Genomic DNA, 16,773 nt, shown 5'->3' with positions numbered 1-16,773 from the left:
GACTCATCCGCGCAGTTGAGCAGTGCCAAATCACAACTCACTTAAAGAAACTACCTCCGCACATCACTTGCAGTAGCAATTACAAACTGAGATGGCGACAAAGAAGCCAATCATCCGGACTGCCGCTTTAACCTCTTGCTGAAACTTTTCATTCAGAAAAAGTGAGACAGATTAACTCAGAGCTATTCATTGTAATTCCCCAAAAAGAGGAAAGGCTTGTTAAATGTTCACATAGAAAGGAGTATACAGTATTTGTAAATCAGAGAACCGTAAATTCTGCTTCAAATGTCTGTTTTGTCGTCAGTTCCAGTTCTCTAAGCATGAAAATAAACCCTTTTGTCCTTTACTTGCCTTTTTGCCACATTCTCCATTTCATTCTCTTTGTGCTTCTTTTCTCCTTCGCTCATTTCGCTCTCCTCTACGCCTTGGTGTGACAGATTGGATAACCCTAGAGGTGTGTGTGTGTGTGTGTGTGTGTGTGTGTGTGTGTGTGTGTGTGTGTGTGTGTGTGTGTGTGTGTGTGTGTGTGTGTGTGTGTGTGTGTGTGTGTGTGTGTGTGTGTGTGTGTGTGTGTGTTGTACTGCCCTCACAGCTGCAGTGGACAAGATTTTTTTAACCTTTATTTTCTTGACCACATATACTGAACAGAAACCCCTGCTCACAGACCCCACCCATCAACACAGCAAACACACACACACACTGAGCCTACAGTTTTTAAGCATGCCTGATTTGTGACTTTGTGGTATGTGCTGTCATGTCACATGTGAAGCCGCTTCTAGTCGCTTTTCTGTCTGTTTAAGTGGTTCGCTTGAGAACCCCAGGTGGGCTTTGAGCTGACTGATTTATATGACTAGAGTACTTTTTGATGTCGTTTTGGTAGCGTCAAATTGGTGTTCAAGGGAATGCAAGGTCAGAAACAAGGAGATGCGAGCACAGTTGATGAGTGACATGCTTTTAAGGAGAATTGATTAAGGTGGATTAGTACTGAACTGTGTATTGAAATGTGCTTTCTTTACATATGAAGATTTAGTTGTCATTCCCCAGAGGAAAATTGTATTGCTTAGATAAGATTTAATGGAAATCATACAGTCTCCGACCTGTCTTACCTAATGATTAGTGCATTACCATGTGCTAGTATGTTTATAAGTGACATTTTGATTTCTTACATCTGTCAACAAAATGTGTTATATAGTTATATTATTTAGTTGAACTTACATTTCATGTATGACCTATTTGAATTTACATGTAGGCCTACTATAATAATAGAATGGAAAGTCTCATTAAATCATTTAATTTGAGGTATCTAGTAAAGTTGGCTGGGCCTACTGGTATAACTGGATTATTTTCCAAAACAATTAAAGCAAATGATTTGAATGACATTTTAGAGTGTACATTATATTGTTATTCATAATTCAAAATGCATGGTGTTCTGCCCAATGAGGAAGTGTTATTCTATAGAGATATGTGGGGGTGTAGTTAGTTTCTGGAAGATTTTCTGTGTTTATGCTCATAATAATATCAATTACTATTTCGTCTTTTTAATTTAAACTTTGATATCTTGAAACCTCAAGCACAGTTATGATATTTTTGAGATCTCTTGTTGAGATTTGTTGCGTTAACATATCATTAAATAACATTAAATCTACAATCCGTAACTTTGCCTCTATATCGCCATCTCTGTTTGAAAAAGGAAATTACGGGTTACTTTACAACTTGTAGATCATTATTATAAGCTACCGTTGTTACAAATCGGTGTAAGGTAGGAAAACAGTTTTGAATAACGCTGTTGCACGTACTTGCTTCATAACTCATTTTTGTTTTGTTTTTTCATCCAGAAAATTGCCAGATTGAGCCTTCAAACTAAATTTCCCATTTACTCTCTATATAATCACTTTGCTGTCTTTTTTTACAATTGAAATACTTAAGTTTGTTCTTCGGTGGTGTGGTTTTCAGGATGGTTAAGAATTTATAAGTGTAAATTTAGGACAGAGTATTGATCGCCCTGTTATCTTTACAGAATGTATTAATGCAAAAATACTGCCGTAAATTACCACTCGGTCCTGTTGGAATCTCTCTCTCTCACTCACTCTCTCATGTTAAGTGTGTGTTCATGTCCTTCCTTCAAGGCTGAAATGGATGGGGCTACAGACACAGGAGAAAATATTTCATGCCAACACCACACACACATCCACAGCAGTCATCCCAGCAGGGTGTGGAGAGTCTAACCTTGTTTTGCACTTCTCTTCTGCTTGGGCACATTCACTGATTTTAACCATTTTTAAAAGCTCTAAGTGGGTCAGCTGTACATAAATGTGTCTGAGAGAAATATTGAGAGAGACGGACAAAGAGACAGAGCCAGATAGAGAGAGAGAGCGTGTTGCTGTTATCAAACGATCACATTTCGCCACATTTTATCGGTAGGGATTTGTCGCGTGTGTAAGTTAACATTTGTTTATGTGTTTTATCAATATGTTCTGTTTCGCTTGGCCCTTACTGAACAGTTTATATTAAGGACATTATTATATGAAATAAATTATCCTGACTAATCTTCGGTTATAAAAGTTTTTAAAGCCCTGTTAACCCAAAACCCACTTATCATTTAAGGATGAGGTTTATGCTTAAGTACATATGTTACATCTGTCTGAAATCAAATGTTTTTGCATACAGACAACAACATTGTCAAAGCGTCAATATGTGTGAATGGGGATGTTTGAGCTGTCTTAACCCTTTAGAACCTGAAGCAAAAATAGGCTGTTTTCACACGTCACAACTGTCAATTAAATTCTAACACAATGTGCCATCATCATGTGCAATGTATTTTTTTTTCAGAAAACAAATGTCTTTAAATAAATAAGGTTATTGAACATTACTGTGTGTTGTGATATTGTAAATAGAATAGACACAAATTTAAAAAAGGAATTTTTTTTTATGATTTTTATTTAGAAATTCTCAAAAAAACCAAGAACGAAAGAATATAGCACTTCAGACTTGGAAAATATACTGTAGTACATGCATAAAAGCATTTTTAGTGTCACTCATGTATATAGTTTTCATTCAAGAGTTCTCCAGGTGTATTTTTCGCACTTTTCACTCAAATGTGGTGGTGTCTGAGGCAGTTCCTGTCTACTTGCAAGCACAGGCCCACATCACACAGGTTTCTTTGTCAAAAATCATCCCAATCGCCTCCTCTGTTGTGTATCTCCTCTTTGGCATGTTTTGTTTTCCAGTTTTATTAGAGCGCTCCACAAAAACAGCAGATAAGTAACTACTTGTTCATATTTGCTCCCTGCAGCGATTGGCTGACAAAACGCAAGACATTGCTGTCATATACCATATATGTTCAAAAAGCACAGTTTGTCTACTTTTATGAGCAATAAATAAAATGGTTGCAGAGTTATGGTAAAATGAATGCCGCTGGGTAGATATCTTGGCGAAGACATGTCCGCTTTAAAAGGGTTAAAGAAACAGTTCACCCAAAAATGAGAACTCTGTCATCATTTACTCACCCTCAAGTTGTTCCAAACCTGTAATAATGTCTTCGTTCTGTTGAACACAAAATAAGAGATTTGAAAGAATGCTTGTAACCAATCGGTTCTGGTGTGTTTCCCTACTATGACAGTCAATAGTGCCCCAGAACTGTTTACAAACATTCCTCCAGATAGCCTATCTTTCTTTGTGTTCAGCAGAACAAAAAGCTGCTTAAATGTCCGACTTCAAGTAAGGCTTAGTCCTGACCTAAACTTAGCCCTTTCTGTGAAACCGGGCCAACGGGTTTTCCATTTTTAGTTGAGAACTATCATGTAAACGCCTCCTTAGAGACCCATAAAACAATGATTTACACATTGTAAAAAATATTTGTGCGTACGCACATATGGTTCAGTTGCTATTTGCCAGGGTCAGATTCACACTTCTATGGCTAGTCTGTGATCAAACAGAAAGTTGAAGCTTCATTATCTGTCTGCTGGGTTTGAATCAGGTCAGAGGAACAGAGAAAGACTCTGCAGGGGAAATAATCATTATTATGTTACCGGTGTATCACTGGGGTCTGTTTAATGTGCATGTGAGTGAGGGAGAAAGTAAAAAGAGAAACCTTGCTGTGTTCACTTCTGTATATTGTACCCATGAAAGATAGAGGGAACATTCAGTCTTCACATCTGACTGTATTTGATCAACAGAATAGGAGAGCCAGAATCCTACTGTAAATATCATACACACATCAGATTCTTACATAGACAATTTCATATTCCTGTGACTCACATGTTTACCTATCATTTCATTGTTTGTTTTTTGAGGTAATGTGTGTATAAATATTGTATTAAGCTTCTGTTTTAATCAAACAATTAAATGCATCTGCACCAAATGCTCTGTCGTTTCAAACTCGGCTCATGTTTAATTCTCTCTCTTTTTCATTTTACTGTGGGGGGAGAGAAGGGGAATGAGAGAAAGAGAGATAGCAGAGCGTCAGTGTGGATACACTGGCAGTCCGACTCCAGACTGGAGACTGCAGCAGACATAGAAAACAGTGTGTGAGCACAGAGAGAGAGAGAGAGAGAGAGAGAGAGAGAGAGAGAGAGAGACAGGAGGCAGACAGAGTGAGACTGTCTTGGTGACTGAGTTCTGGGAGCTGCTGCTACACACACACTCACACGCTACTAAAGTATCTCAGTAATGCACATGAACGCACACTTCCAAAAAACACCACCTACACAAGAGCTTTTTATTTTGTAATATCAGACTTGCTGATATTTATTCAGTAGTGAAGAAAAAAAGTTCAAATTTTCTCAGTTGTACAGTATGTGTAGTTTACGTTACGAATAAATAAAGCATCCTTGTATAAAGCAAAGAGAATGATGAGCAACACAAGTCATTGTATCATTTATCCAAAATCCTACATCTGTGGAATGTTTAGTCTATAATTCCTTAGCAGAGTTGTAAAACTGCTCTTTTTGTATGTTTAGCATCAATTTATACAAACGCAAATGGACACGGCACACCAGCCACGTGTGTGTATGTGATGACTTTTGGATTCGGTTGGACACTGTGTTTGTGTTACAGTGGGTTATATAAATGTCAAATTGAGTCTAACGCAACATGAAGCCAGCGTCGACAGTGATGACTGGCTGTTTGACAGCTACGGTACATTTACGTATGGATGGTTTCATGTGTTTTCATCACGTGTTTGTTCAAGTCTCTGGTATGTCAAGTCTGAAGCAAAAAGCCAAAAGAATATATTTTTGGTTAAAACAGTTTTGATTAGATCATTAAAAGTTAGACAGTATCATTATTTTTATGTTTTGTCGTTTTTAGTTGTAACTTGTATATCTTGTAATGCTGCCAGGGGACACCCTAATGTAAATTTATGTTAAAAAATATGTAAAACATTTATATTTACTAGATCCCTTACCTGACTGGAGTCTTCATTTCGTCTTCCTTTAAAACGGTTACATGCATATGTGTGTGTGTTCTTCATAGCTAGAAATCTTTTATTATAAATATATGGGCAACTTCTCTGCTGGATTAATTTATTTTTCACCAAGGCGCTCCTCACCCATGCCAGTGGGCATTCATACAAACACTTATACAGATTCACTCTATGGCTCACACAGACACAAACATATTTCTTTACCGACCCGTACACACTCACACATACAGGTCTTTTAGACAACAGCTCTTGCTGTGGTAGATGCTGATTCAGTGTTTTCTGAATGTGTCCTGCTCCTGTTTGGGTGTGTTCCTCTCTCTCTCTCTCTCTCTCCCTCTATTTCTCCTCCATTCGTTCTGTGTGACGTGCAGTCATTTGTTGTTGTCTTTTCTTCGCCTTCTTTCAGACACCCTGTGGAGAGAGTGATGAAGGAGAGAGAGAGAGAGAAAAAGGGAGAGAGGGAAAAATTGTGCTGAACATTTGAGCCTTTGTTCTACTTTTATTGCGGCACAGTAGTGAACAATGCAGCAGTGCAGGAGAGAGTTACAGAATCTGATTTTGAGTCTGGTTTGTAGCTTAAAGAACATGTTGTTTTGAGCATTAGGTAAATACATCAGTCACAGTTGTAAGGGAGAAGTGTATCAGTCTGTAATCATATCTGATGGCTGTTAAGTCTCTCTCTCTCTCTTTCTCTCTGTCGCTCATCCTGTTCCTTCCCCCTCCATCACCCGTGGCCTAATAAAGCTCTCCATGCTACAAATACATTATTTTAGGGGTGTAAAATACAACAATCTCAAACCGTCTTTACTGTCACTAGAATGCTTTAAAGATTGCAATGTTTTGGTGCCTAATATCGGAGTATTAGAAAATGGTAGGAGATGTGGGTTTCCTCAGTCCTGAAAAGCTGAGAAATTAGGGAATTTTATTGTTAACATGAACGTTTCTATAGTAAAGATACATTTTAGATGCAACTACACTCTGCATCTGCAAGATATTGTTGTTCAGTAGAGCTTGTGTAACGAAAAACATGTTAAAAATGTTCCTTCTTTTTGATGAATCAGTTGAAGCGATAAAAACTGTAAAGCAATAAAAATAATTTTCCAGAGTATTCGCTAGACAGAAGAGAGGACATGGAAAATTAACGCGATGAGTTTATTTCTTATCTTTTGTTTTGCTTACGTTTCTGTGCGGTCCTTAAAAAATGTGATTGAGGTTCTATTAAGAACCTTCATGCATTCAGACTTCTTTACAAGGTTAAACGTGTTGGCTTCTCATGCTTGACATGGTCAACGAGTTGGGCGTATCGCATAGTATTTCTGTGTTCGATACCCTCCCCCAGCGTTCATGAGTTTCGAAAAGTTTTTTCAAACATAAAATTGCCTTACTTTTCTTAGTCCCTTATTGGACAATTTCCCCGGAAAAGCATGCGTCAACCCGCGAGAGGGAGATGAAAGAGCACGCCCCGGCATCAACCAGTGAAAGCGGGAGGAGCATGCCCACTCGTCAACCAACTAGAGCAAGAGAGAGAGAGAGAGCACTCCGTTCGTGAAGTTCAGCCATGTTTGTTTGTTCACTGCATTTCAGTGAGGGATGTTATATAAATTGTGGATATAATGCGGTCCCAGAGCAAAAATATGCCGGTCATAAACCGCACACGGTAAGTCAAACTGAGTCATATGTCTGCGCTTTATTTGTTGGCAATTGGCATGTTGCAAACTTGAGCGTCTGTGCACAAACTTGAATAAACAGCTAGGCAGGGATCATGCAATGATGTATTGTGTGCTCGTGCTTTAGTTACTACCATAACCCTCCCACCGACCCCCCTGCACGCAGTCATATTTTCCGAAACAATCGTACATCTCTATCGGTCTTCTATAAATGTGATCAAACTAAAGACTCATCGAAGATAGGAAGTATGCAATACATCCGCTTTAAAAACCCTTTTTCTGGAATCAAAACAAGTTCTTCTATGGCATCGCTGTGAAGAACCTTTTAAGCAACTTTATTTTTAAGAGTGTGTACCACCATCTTTTTAACCGTTGTTAAGCATAGCAACAAAAGCTATATGACATCATCTTACAGATCTTTATGCCAAAAATAAATGTGCTGATTTATTTTTGTCTATTAAACATCCAGCCTTTCATCACCTGCATTCATACGCATCTGCAGGCACCCACTGACAAGTATAAATTGTTCTGATAGGCATAAAGAGTTCTTTCAGGTTTGGCATCACTGTAAAGAGGATGAGAGAGAGATGGGGCACAAACAAACAAGTCTGTGCAACAGTTCAGGTTCAGTCATAACACTGTGGTGTATTTGGTGAAATCTGCTCATTTAATCCCACAATCCATGGGCACACCCAGTCCTTCACTCCTATTGGCCAAGAAACACATGGAGGTGTGGCTATGGCCCACTAAGTCGACCACTTGCAGACATCATGACACGGCACCCGTATATATATGTATATGTGCATGTTTGTTGCTGGCTGTTATACAATACGTGTTTGTGTGTATGTGAGAACACGCCCACACAATGGTTCGTGTCAGTGGTTAGACTGACGTTACAGCGTCATGTCTTAACGTTAAACCCAGAAACCTTATCCTCTCTTATGTGTAGGGTTACTCATTTTTACACCAACCAACAATGCACAATGTCTAATCCTTCATGTGTATCTTTGATAAATCTGTGCAAGATTGCTCTGCAACAATTACTCTGACATATTGCAGTGACATCACGAAATTATTTAAGTTTAAAGTTGGCGGTCCAGCAAATGCTGTGAAAGTGATTTCAGTATATTCTCGTCTGCTTTATTCCCTCCACGACAGGAGATCATTGCACACACAGTGCTTCTTTCTACCTCCTCTGTAGCGTGCTTGCTGAGGAACATATGGACGAAAATGTGGCATGCATAATTAAACAGATCACCAATAACATGTTAACACCATTTTTTTGTTAAGAAATGGCTGATTTTGTAGCATTAATTTCAGCTAAATTACAGAATTGTTGTCTATGAGAGAAAACATGGTTAAAAATAGACAGTTCAAAATCATGAATGTTATTCCGTTTCCCCTTTAAATAACGATTAAAAAACGTAATGTTATGCCGCCGTTGCCCCGTGTTTGTGTGTTTGACATCTGTCAGTTTTAATGGTAGCGGCTCTTGGACTCCTCCCATGGGGCTTTATCTTCTACTGAACACACAAATCTCCCAATCAATTTACCAAATGAAACCGGGTGTGCAGTGCTTAAAAGAACAGTCTATGCTTACTGAGCGTGAGAGTGAGATGGAGAGAGAGAATATATTGTTTGTGTCATCCGTTCCCCAGCATTAACCTAATTCATTCATCCAGGATTATGATGCTTTATTAAAGCAGTTGTTCACTGAGGGGAAAGGGCTCGAAGAAACAAGGCAGAATAAGACGTACCAGGAAACAGAGGAAGCCAGAGAGAAAGAGAAATATACACCTTGACATTTCGTTTTTGCAGGCAACTCACAGATATGTCGATTACGGTCGACATTCTTGTTTTGTGTTTGTAGTAAATGTGCATTTATCCAAAACTACCCGTTCATTCATTTTTGCGTGTTTCTTGGGAATTGAAATTTAGTGAAAAGGAATGGCTATGCTAAATTTAGTCCTGCATTGGCTTTAAAAAGCCAACAGCTCTGTTAATAGAGGAATCACAGTGCTCAGATGTTATAGACCTCATGGGGCCAAACAAACACAGAAGAGGTTTAGGACTTCCATGTCCCTGCTGGTAATTTCTCCATCTAATGACGTGCTTGTGGAGGATAAGCTGAAATGATGGATTTTAACATAAAAATGGCCTCACAAAATCACCCCAAAAACAAACATACAGGTCGTATCAACTTAAAGATGCAGCACAGACAGAAGAGGAGAATGCTCAAGGACACATGCGTGTGTGTGTGGGTGCACATGCGTGTGTGTGTTTGCACATGTTATCAGTGGATTTAAGTTGTTAACCTTGCATGAAGATATCAAAAAACTGGTGGACCCCAAGGTCTCTCTTCCCTAAGGATGGCAAAGTGCCTTGAACAGGCTGCAGATTCACAGAACACAAACACACCTTGCATACCTCACTGGACTGCTTGATAATGATTGGTCAATCGCACCAGTCTGCAGTTGAATAGTTAAGTGACCGCTGAAATGATAGCTGGGTCAGATTCATGTCATATATAAGTCCATAGTCTTTTTCTTCTCACGCAATAATATTGGTTCTGCTTGAATGAATATTTGATGTTTGTTTACTTATTTAGCAAATAGTCATAATAAGCTTTATTTAAGGACTGGATCCTCGGTAATGACCAGCTTGATACATTATCTCTTCCTTATTTCCGCATTATTAGACGTGTAGCATCCACCAAAGGATTTAGCCATCAGACGCAGTTTATGGTTCAACCTTAAGCTAAATCAACACAAAGATTTAAATTGTTAGCATTTGTTGTGTGTGTTCACATAATGTGCTGAATTCAGAGCCAGAACCTTAGAAAGATGGAAGATAAAGCCTTGCTGGATGAGTGTTATATTAACCTGTCATGGCAGCTTTGTGGAATGTCTAAGAGGCTAATAAGCTATGATTACAGGTTTACGGAGAGTGTGTAAGGTGTTTATAAAGTGTTTATAAGGGATTGCCTGTTTCATAAGGCTTGTAGCAGTCTGGTTTAGACAAGGGTGAGTGGTCTAAGCAGCTGATCTATTTTGACAGCAGTAATCCCCCCACGATCCCTCTTAGAGAGGGAGAGATTGAAAGAGAAAGAGAGAGCGACTGGGTGTATGTTCTGTGCAAGTGTTCAATTGATTTTGATAACAATTGCGTTAGAAAGAGTTAAATAATAAAAGAGTGCATTAATAAAAGAAAAAAATATTGTGCTGGGACTCAGACACATTGAAACTCTGCCTGGTGCGTTCTCATAACACACACACACTTGTGGTCTACAGAAAGGAAGTTCTGGTGTGCTGTTGACTGTTCTTGCACATTGAAAGCCAGAGAATTAGGGGCGTGTTCACTGAAATCTACTCAGCCCATCGTGTTTTCAACAACTCTTTCTTTGCAATTTAACTGAAGATGAATAAATGAACAATCTTTCAGTTAAGCTCACTAACATCTCCATGTAAGCTGTTCATATTGAAGTGCTTTTTAACTTTTGTATACTAAAATTATAGGGCCTTGCTTACAAAACAAAAGCGCAAATTTGTGTAAATCATTCTTTAATGTATGCATATGTACAATGTCCTTTTAAATGCGACTATTTCAATAAGTGTGTGTTCTTGCATTCAAAAATGGCTAAATTCAGCGTAACGGAATGAAACAAAATGCAGATCTAATGTATGTTTTTAAAAGTTTGTTAAAACTATAAATAAAGCTCATAGTATCATGGTGGTTTAAAAAAGGAGATACACAATGCTATAGAATAACCATTTTTGGCTAAATGGTTGCATTAGGAAACTGTTACATTCAACAAACCTTTGTAGGAAAGAAAGATGTGGTTCTTATAAGAAACTTTGTTCGAATTGTTCTTCGGGAAACCATTGCTCATTTTGTGACATCACTGTGAAAAAGCTTTCATATACGTTTTTTAGTGTTATTGCATGTTTAGTTAGAAATACATTTATTAAAAAGCAGCACAAAACATGAACAAGCACCATTGCATGGATTGAACCAGCTGGAAATGTGTGTTCAATATTAGATTTGAGGAAAGCATTAGCACGATATTGTAGTATTGTACTGATATCCTCTCAGTTCTGTTTTATAAAGAAAAAGTCATAACTTGTCACTGATTTCCTATGCTGTTAGGTTCTTTCAAAATAGTCACATAATATTCAGTTCACACATCCGCGTGTGTGTGCGTATTAAAAGAAAAGTGCTTTGGTATCAATTGAGACTGAGAGAGAAGACAACTTTGTAACACACACATGCTCCACATTTCTTTGTTCCTGTTTCCTCCCAATCATCTCTCCCCATTCCCTCATCATTATTTAGTATTAGCCAACAGACCCGTATCCTTTGTATTCTACACAGCAAATACACGCACGAGGTATCTTGATCTCTGGAGAACTACACGGAAATCAAACTTTTTCTCTCGCTGTAAACAGTCCTTGCTGAAACAAAGCCCTCGTGCCTGTGTATTCAAATAGACACTGTGTTTGCCCAGTAGATCAGGAAGTCAAAAAAGGCGTGTGATCAAGTAAACAACAAAAAGACATGACAGCAGTCTTTACACCACCAGGGAATATAACACATCAGCAAACTGATCAGTCAATTATATTATTTCATGAAATACAGAAAGTGGAATATATAGCTTGAACCTGTGGTTGACTGATGGTGTATATGGTGTACCTGAGGTTTAATTTTGTTGAAATTCAACAGACACTGGACATTTTTTATTAAGCTAATTATTAAAGGCATCCACACGAGGTTCCATTTACAGATATATAAATTACACAAAGGTAACACTTTTTCACTTAACATCCTAATTCTACTGATGTGATAACTGGCCAAAAAGATACATTGTTAATGTGAATCCAAACATTAAGAAAATAAAATGTCAAGATTTCAATAATATAATAATTGTTTATTTTTGTATCATAATTAATTTAGGCGACCAAATAAAATAAGATAACATGAGCGACACTAAAAAGAAAACATTCAGTCTAACAGTATGGACATGACAGCCATCTAAAATGGCTTAATAAAACACATGGTCAGACACAGTGAAGGCCAACTGTGTTGTCTTTGTGTGGTAGTGTAGTGGCTGAGCCGAGCCTGTCCCTAGTGACCTTGCCCTGAGGTGGATGAACGGGGGGTGTACAGGAGCGGGGTGGGGGTGTACGCAGATGGTAGAGAATATGGTTGCAGGGTATTGCAGAGGGGCCTAGTTCAGACAAATGCAAACAAATAAGCCTCTGCGTCCACCGCAGGACTAAGATGCATTGTTAGAGAATCGCTGAGAGTTTAGAAGACTGCAACTCTAATTTCATTTTCAAGAGTTAACGAAAGCAATAATTACAACTTTCCAAAGTGCACTGTCAGCCCGTTGGAAGTATTCCTGTAACTCAAGAATCCTGCTAAAATGCCACAGATTCCATTCTTACTGAACACATGAACAGATACAAAAATCTATCAGTTCGGTACTGAAGGCGTCGGGATGCTGGTGCGGCCAAATGCGATTGTGTGTTCTGCAAGGTTGAGGACAGAGAGCCCAGCTGCGGTAGGAATGAATGCTGAATAAATTAAGCCCTCTGCCAAGTTAACACTAGCCTGGCAGAGGCTCTTTCCCTCTACGCCCAGGTGTGTGTGCGCGAATGTGTGTACAGTATAAGTGTGAGAACATTTTTAATGTGTAAATATGTTTTGTGCGAATGCGGTATGTAAGCTTTTGCACACAAGTGTGTATGCATGTGTGTGTCCAGTGGAAGGGGGAGGGGTGTGTGTGCGCACACACAAGTGCGTGCCAGGAACAGTTCGGGAATTTGAGGCGGTGTTTCAAAGGGTCCCAGGATAGTTAGCAGGCTTCAAAGCAGCAAGACTGGGGGAGCTCTGTCTTTCTCTCCTTTTACATCCACCCACCCACCCACACACCTCCAATCTTTATTCACTTTACTTTCCTTCAATAAAGGGAGGAGAGAGATTTGTACCTAGACCTATTTTTGCATGTCTGTACAAAACATGTGGTTGTCTTCAACAACTGGCTTTGACTATTGGAATTGGTTGTCTGTCCGCCTGTCTGTGTATGGTGGACACGGCAAAGTATGGTTAACCGGCGGAGGAAGGTTGGCATGAAGGCTGGCTCTTGTCTCCAAGCTACACAAACAGAGAGAGTACGAGAGGGAAAGAGAGCTGATACATGTTGTTGTGGAAGTAGGTCAGGCGTCACATTCATTAACATCCCCTCTCATGCCCAATGAGAGCCGATCCCACCATCATCACACATAGACACATGAACGTAATGCTGTGTGTGTGCTCACGAGACTACCAGCACTTGAATTTTAAAAATGATTTGACGTTATGAATGTCATTGATTTTCTCTAAACCTTCATATAGACATAAGCATGATCTTGACCTTTAAAAATTGTAGCCCTTATTACACTCACTGTAGGTACCACTGGGCATCATTATGTTGGTTAACATTTAAAATCCTTTAACCCAGCCATCAAGGTAATAGATGTAAATAAACGTGGTTTCCGTTTATATTAAAGCTTATATTTGCCAAGGCAATCACAGTACTTCGTGTCTGTCTGTGCCCTAGACAGCTGGACCTCTGCCAGCCAAACTCTCACACGCTCGACACAACTCTGTTCTAATTTGTCTTTTTAACACTTTCTGCATGTGTCCTGTCCTCCGTGCTCCTGTAGCTCAACCAACAAATGTGGTTTTGACTCCGAGTTTGATTCCCAGCAAAAACATACCAATAAAAAATGCATAGCTTGTCGCTTTGGATAAAAGTGTCAGTCAATTTCATGAATGTACATGCATGTCTTTTATTATCCGCTGCGGTGTCTAATTCGGCCTGTTTAACTAATGCTATTTACTCATTAGGGGGGAAACATGTTGTTTTAGTCACTCTCGCTCTTTTGTATTTTTTCTTCCTGCCCCCTCTTTTCTTTCCAACTTTTCCATGAGCTTTCTATTCTTTCTCTGTTCCTCCCCTTTTCCTCCCAGCAAGGTCACCCTTAGTTGCCTGACAAAGCTACTTCGACATTCGAAAACTACCACCCTCTCTCTCTCTCTCTCTCTCTCAGTCTCTCTCTGTCTCCCGCTACATTTTACCATTGCAATTACACTGAAGCCTCCAGAATGGACCTCGATATGAACATATGGATGCATTTAACTTGTAAATAAACTGTTTATTTGCCCTTTAATTGGGGTCTCGATTAAAGAATAAATTAAATATTCAAGGCTGGATTAAATGTACACCTAAATCGATCGACCTTTGGGTGGGTTTACCAATGTTTGGGATTGATTGACGGGGGCATTGTCACACAGCATGCAGATGAATAATTGTTATTCTGAAATTTTCTTGTATGGGTAACTATGCTATTTCGTGTAGTTTTAGACAGAACATGAAGAACATTGTTCATTGTGATTTGCCCTGTGCCTCCTTCTATCGCAAAACGTAACCTTTTAACAACATTGAATTGAATGTTACGTTCCTTTTTGTTTGGTTACGTTTGTTGTTGGCCACACTCTTCATTTTCATGTTTTATACGATTGCTTTATTTGACTGAATTGAAAAGATCTTTTCTGAATTGAACAGAAATGGCCAAACCCCTCTCCATTTATATCCCCCCAACGAATTTGACAGGGTTAAACGTATCTCACTTTCTTTGTTACGGTCTTGCGTTCGCCGGATCGGTCTCTTTCTGTTCGACAACAAAGGCAGCGGATTGCTTTGATAACCTGCGATATCTCATCTATTAAACGCGCGCTGAACCGCGAGCGAGCGCACGGAACGGAAAGGGACGCACTGCTTTATTCGAAGCGTGCGTGCGTGCGTGCGTTGCCGGAGGCTCTGGAAACGTTGTGAGGTGTGAGGGTGTAGCTCTGGACCGTCTCTTATCGAGTGCACGCTCGGAAACGCTGTTTAACTTGGCGAGCTCTCCCGGATAGAGCGCAAGCTGCGTCCTGACTGAATAACGTGTCGCGCACTCTAGTTAACAGGCGACTGCTTTATATTTGGACACCGACTTTCGTGCTAACCTAAAGCGCGGTCCCCCTAGATCCTCTGCGCCTAGAAATGGCAATGCGCAAGCCAGGCTGGACAAAGAGCAGATGATGTTTGGTTTCAGACTTCGAGTGCTTTAGGATGAGTGGATCGATAAAGACACGGGATAGAGCTGTCGTTCATATAAAACTCGGCGTGCTTGACTGTTCTTGAGGAGGATCAACGCGACGGGCGCCCTGTTTGAGCTTTGAGACTATGAGAGTGCGCATGCGCCATCTAGCGTTCGGTTACATATAGGACTTGTCACGGAGTCTCTAACCAGACTAACAAAGTAGCTCATTATTATCTATTTTGGAGGTGTAACAAAGCTGAGAGAATTGAAAACACTACATAATAACTATCCATATTTTAGAAGTAATGAGTATGCTTTTCAAGTATTCTAGTTATTTTAACTAAACAGATTCATACCTTTGACAATTTGCAGGCGCGATCCTAACACTACACCAACAAAAGCATCAGAACCGGCTCTCCGGTCTGGCTGCATATACCCAAGAGCTGGATCAATATCCATTACCAGCCCTAGTGCTGCAGACATGCCATTCCCACTGCAAATCACCTCGACATTCCCCCTGGGAAGCTGTTTCACCACCTTGCCTGCTACTTGCAGAGATGATTACAACAAATTCATGCTAGGAGTATCTGTTAGTGCCTTTAGATAAGCTCTGTTATTTCATTCGAATAACAAGCACATTCATTTCATTTTGCGTTTGTGATCTGACATAAGTCAGATCCTCAATTTTCCTGTATTTTCTGTTACTGTCTGTCATGGACGGAACCGAAGGCTAACCCTATTTTGTGACTAAATGTGTAGCTGCTGAATGTTTTATATTTGCACAACACAGTATTCCACGCTAGAAGTAGTAATCATCTATATCATCGGGATCTGGGTGGGATTGTGGAGAGAAAACAAGTGGGGAGGGTTTCTTCTGTGGGAACGGGAATATGGGAATGCCTGGACCGTTCGGGTGGAGGGTTGCATTCAGACAAAGCCAACAAAAACAAGCGTCGGTGACTCTGGGAAGGCAGGGTCTGGTCTGAATCCTCTGTGGTTATTTACAGATGTTTACAACACTGCTAAGGAAAGAAGCCTTGTTTGAACACGTTGCCTTGTTTAAAATGGCCTTTTTAGTGGTGTTGAGTTATTCCGAATGGCGTCATGTCTTTGATCGCGATGAGATTATGTGTAGTTGGTTACAGTTGTTGTCGTAGGTCAAGTGAAGGTGAGATCATGTCTGTGAGGCTGTGATGGCCTTTGTTTTGGATGTTTAAATGATGGCCAAGTTTAAAATGTTTCCTTTTTGCATGTTGTGTTTTAGGATCAAGGTGCAGGACTGGTACCACACCTTCAGGAACCTCCATCAGCAGTGCCAAGGCAAACCCAGAGCACCAACTACCACCTGCTTAAGAATCAACTGATAAACAAACAGCTTCAACAGCAAGTCAGTATTTAGAATAAATAAATACTTCATGATTGATATAATTCGTATGTAGATGATATTGATTTTGTTTATGTTCATTTATCCCTGTCTGTTTTGTAAAGGAAAAGCAAAGGCAAATGGAGCAATTGAACGGAGGACATATCACATTTCAAGGTACAGTCACCAAACCTA

General features: G+C 39.6%; 1 protein-coding gene across 1 annotated transcript in view; it reads left to right on the top strand.

Moving 5' to 3' along the window:
- LOC306898110 (uncharacterized protein) overlaps window positions 1–16,773 on the top strand; it is a 55,382-nt gene that overhangs the window by 36,429 nt on the left and 2,180 nt on the right. The window contains exons 3-4 of the mRNA XM_079463364.1: window positions 16,480–16,602; window positions 16,704–16,755. Of these exons, the coding sequence (XP_079319490.1) occupies window positions 16,480–16,602; window positions 16,704–16,755 (175 nt within the window). The remainder of the gene's footprint in view (window positions 1–16,479; window positions 16,603–16,703; window positions 16,756–16,773) is intronic.

Source organism: Barbatula barbatula (genome assembly GCF_947034865.1).
Source record: "Barbatula barbatula genome assembly, chromosome: 1".
NCBI lineage: Eukaryota > Metazoa > Chordata > Actinopteri > Cypriniformes > Nemacheilidae > Barbatula > Barbatula barbatula.
Note: the sequence above shows the minus strand (reverse complement) of the source record. Positions and strands in the feature narration are given on the sequence as shown.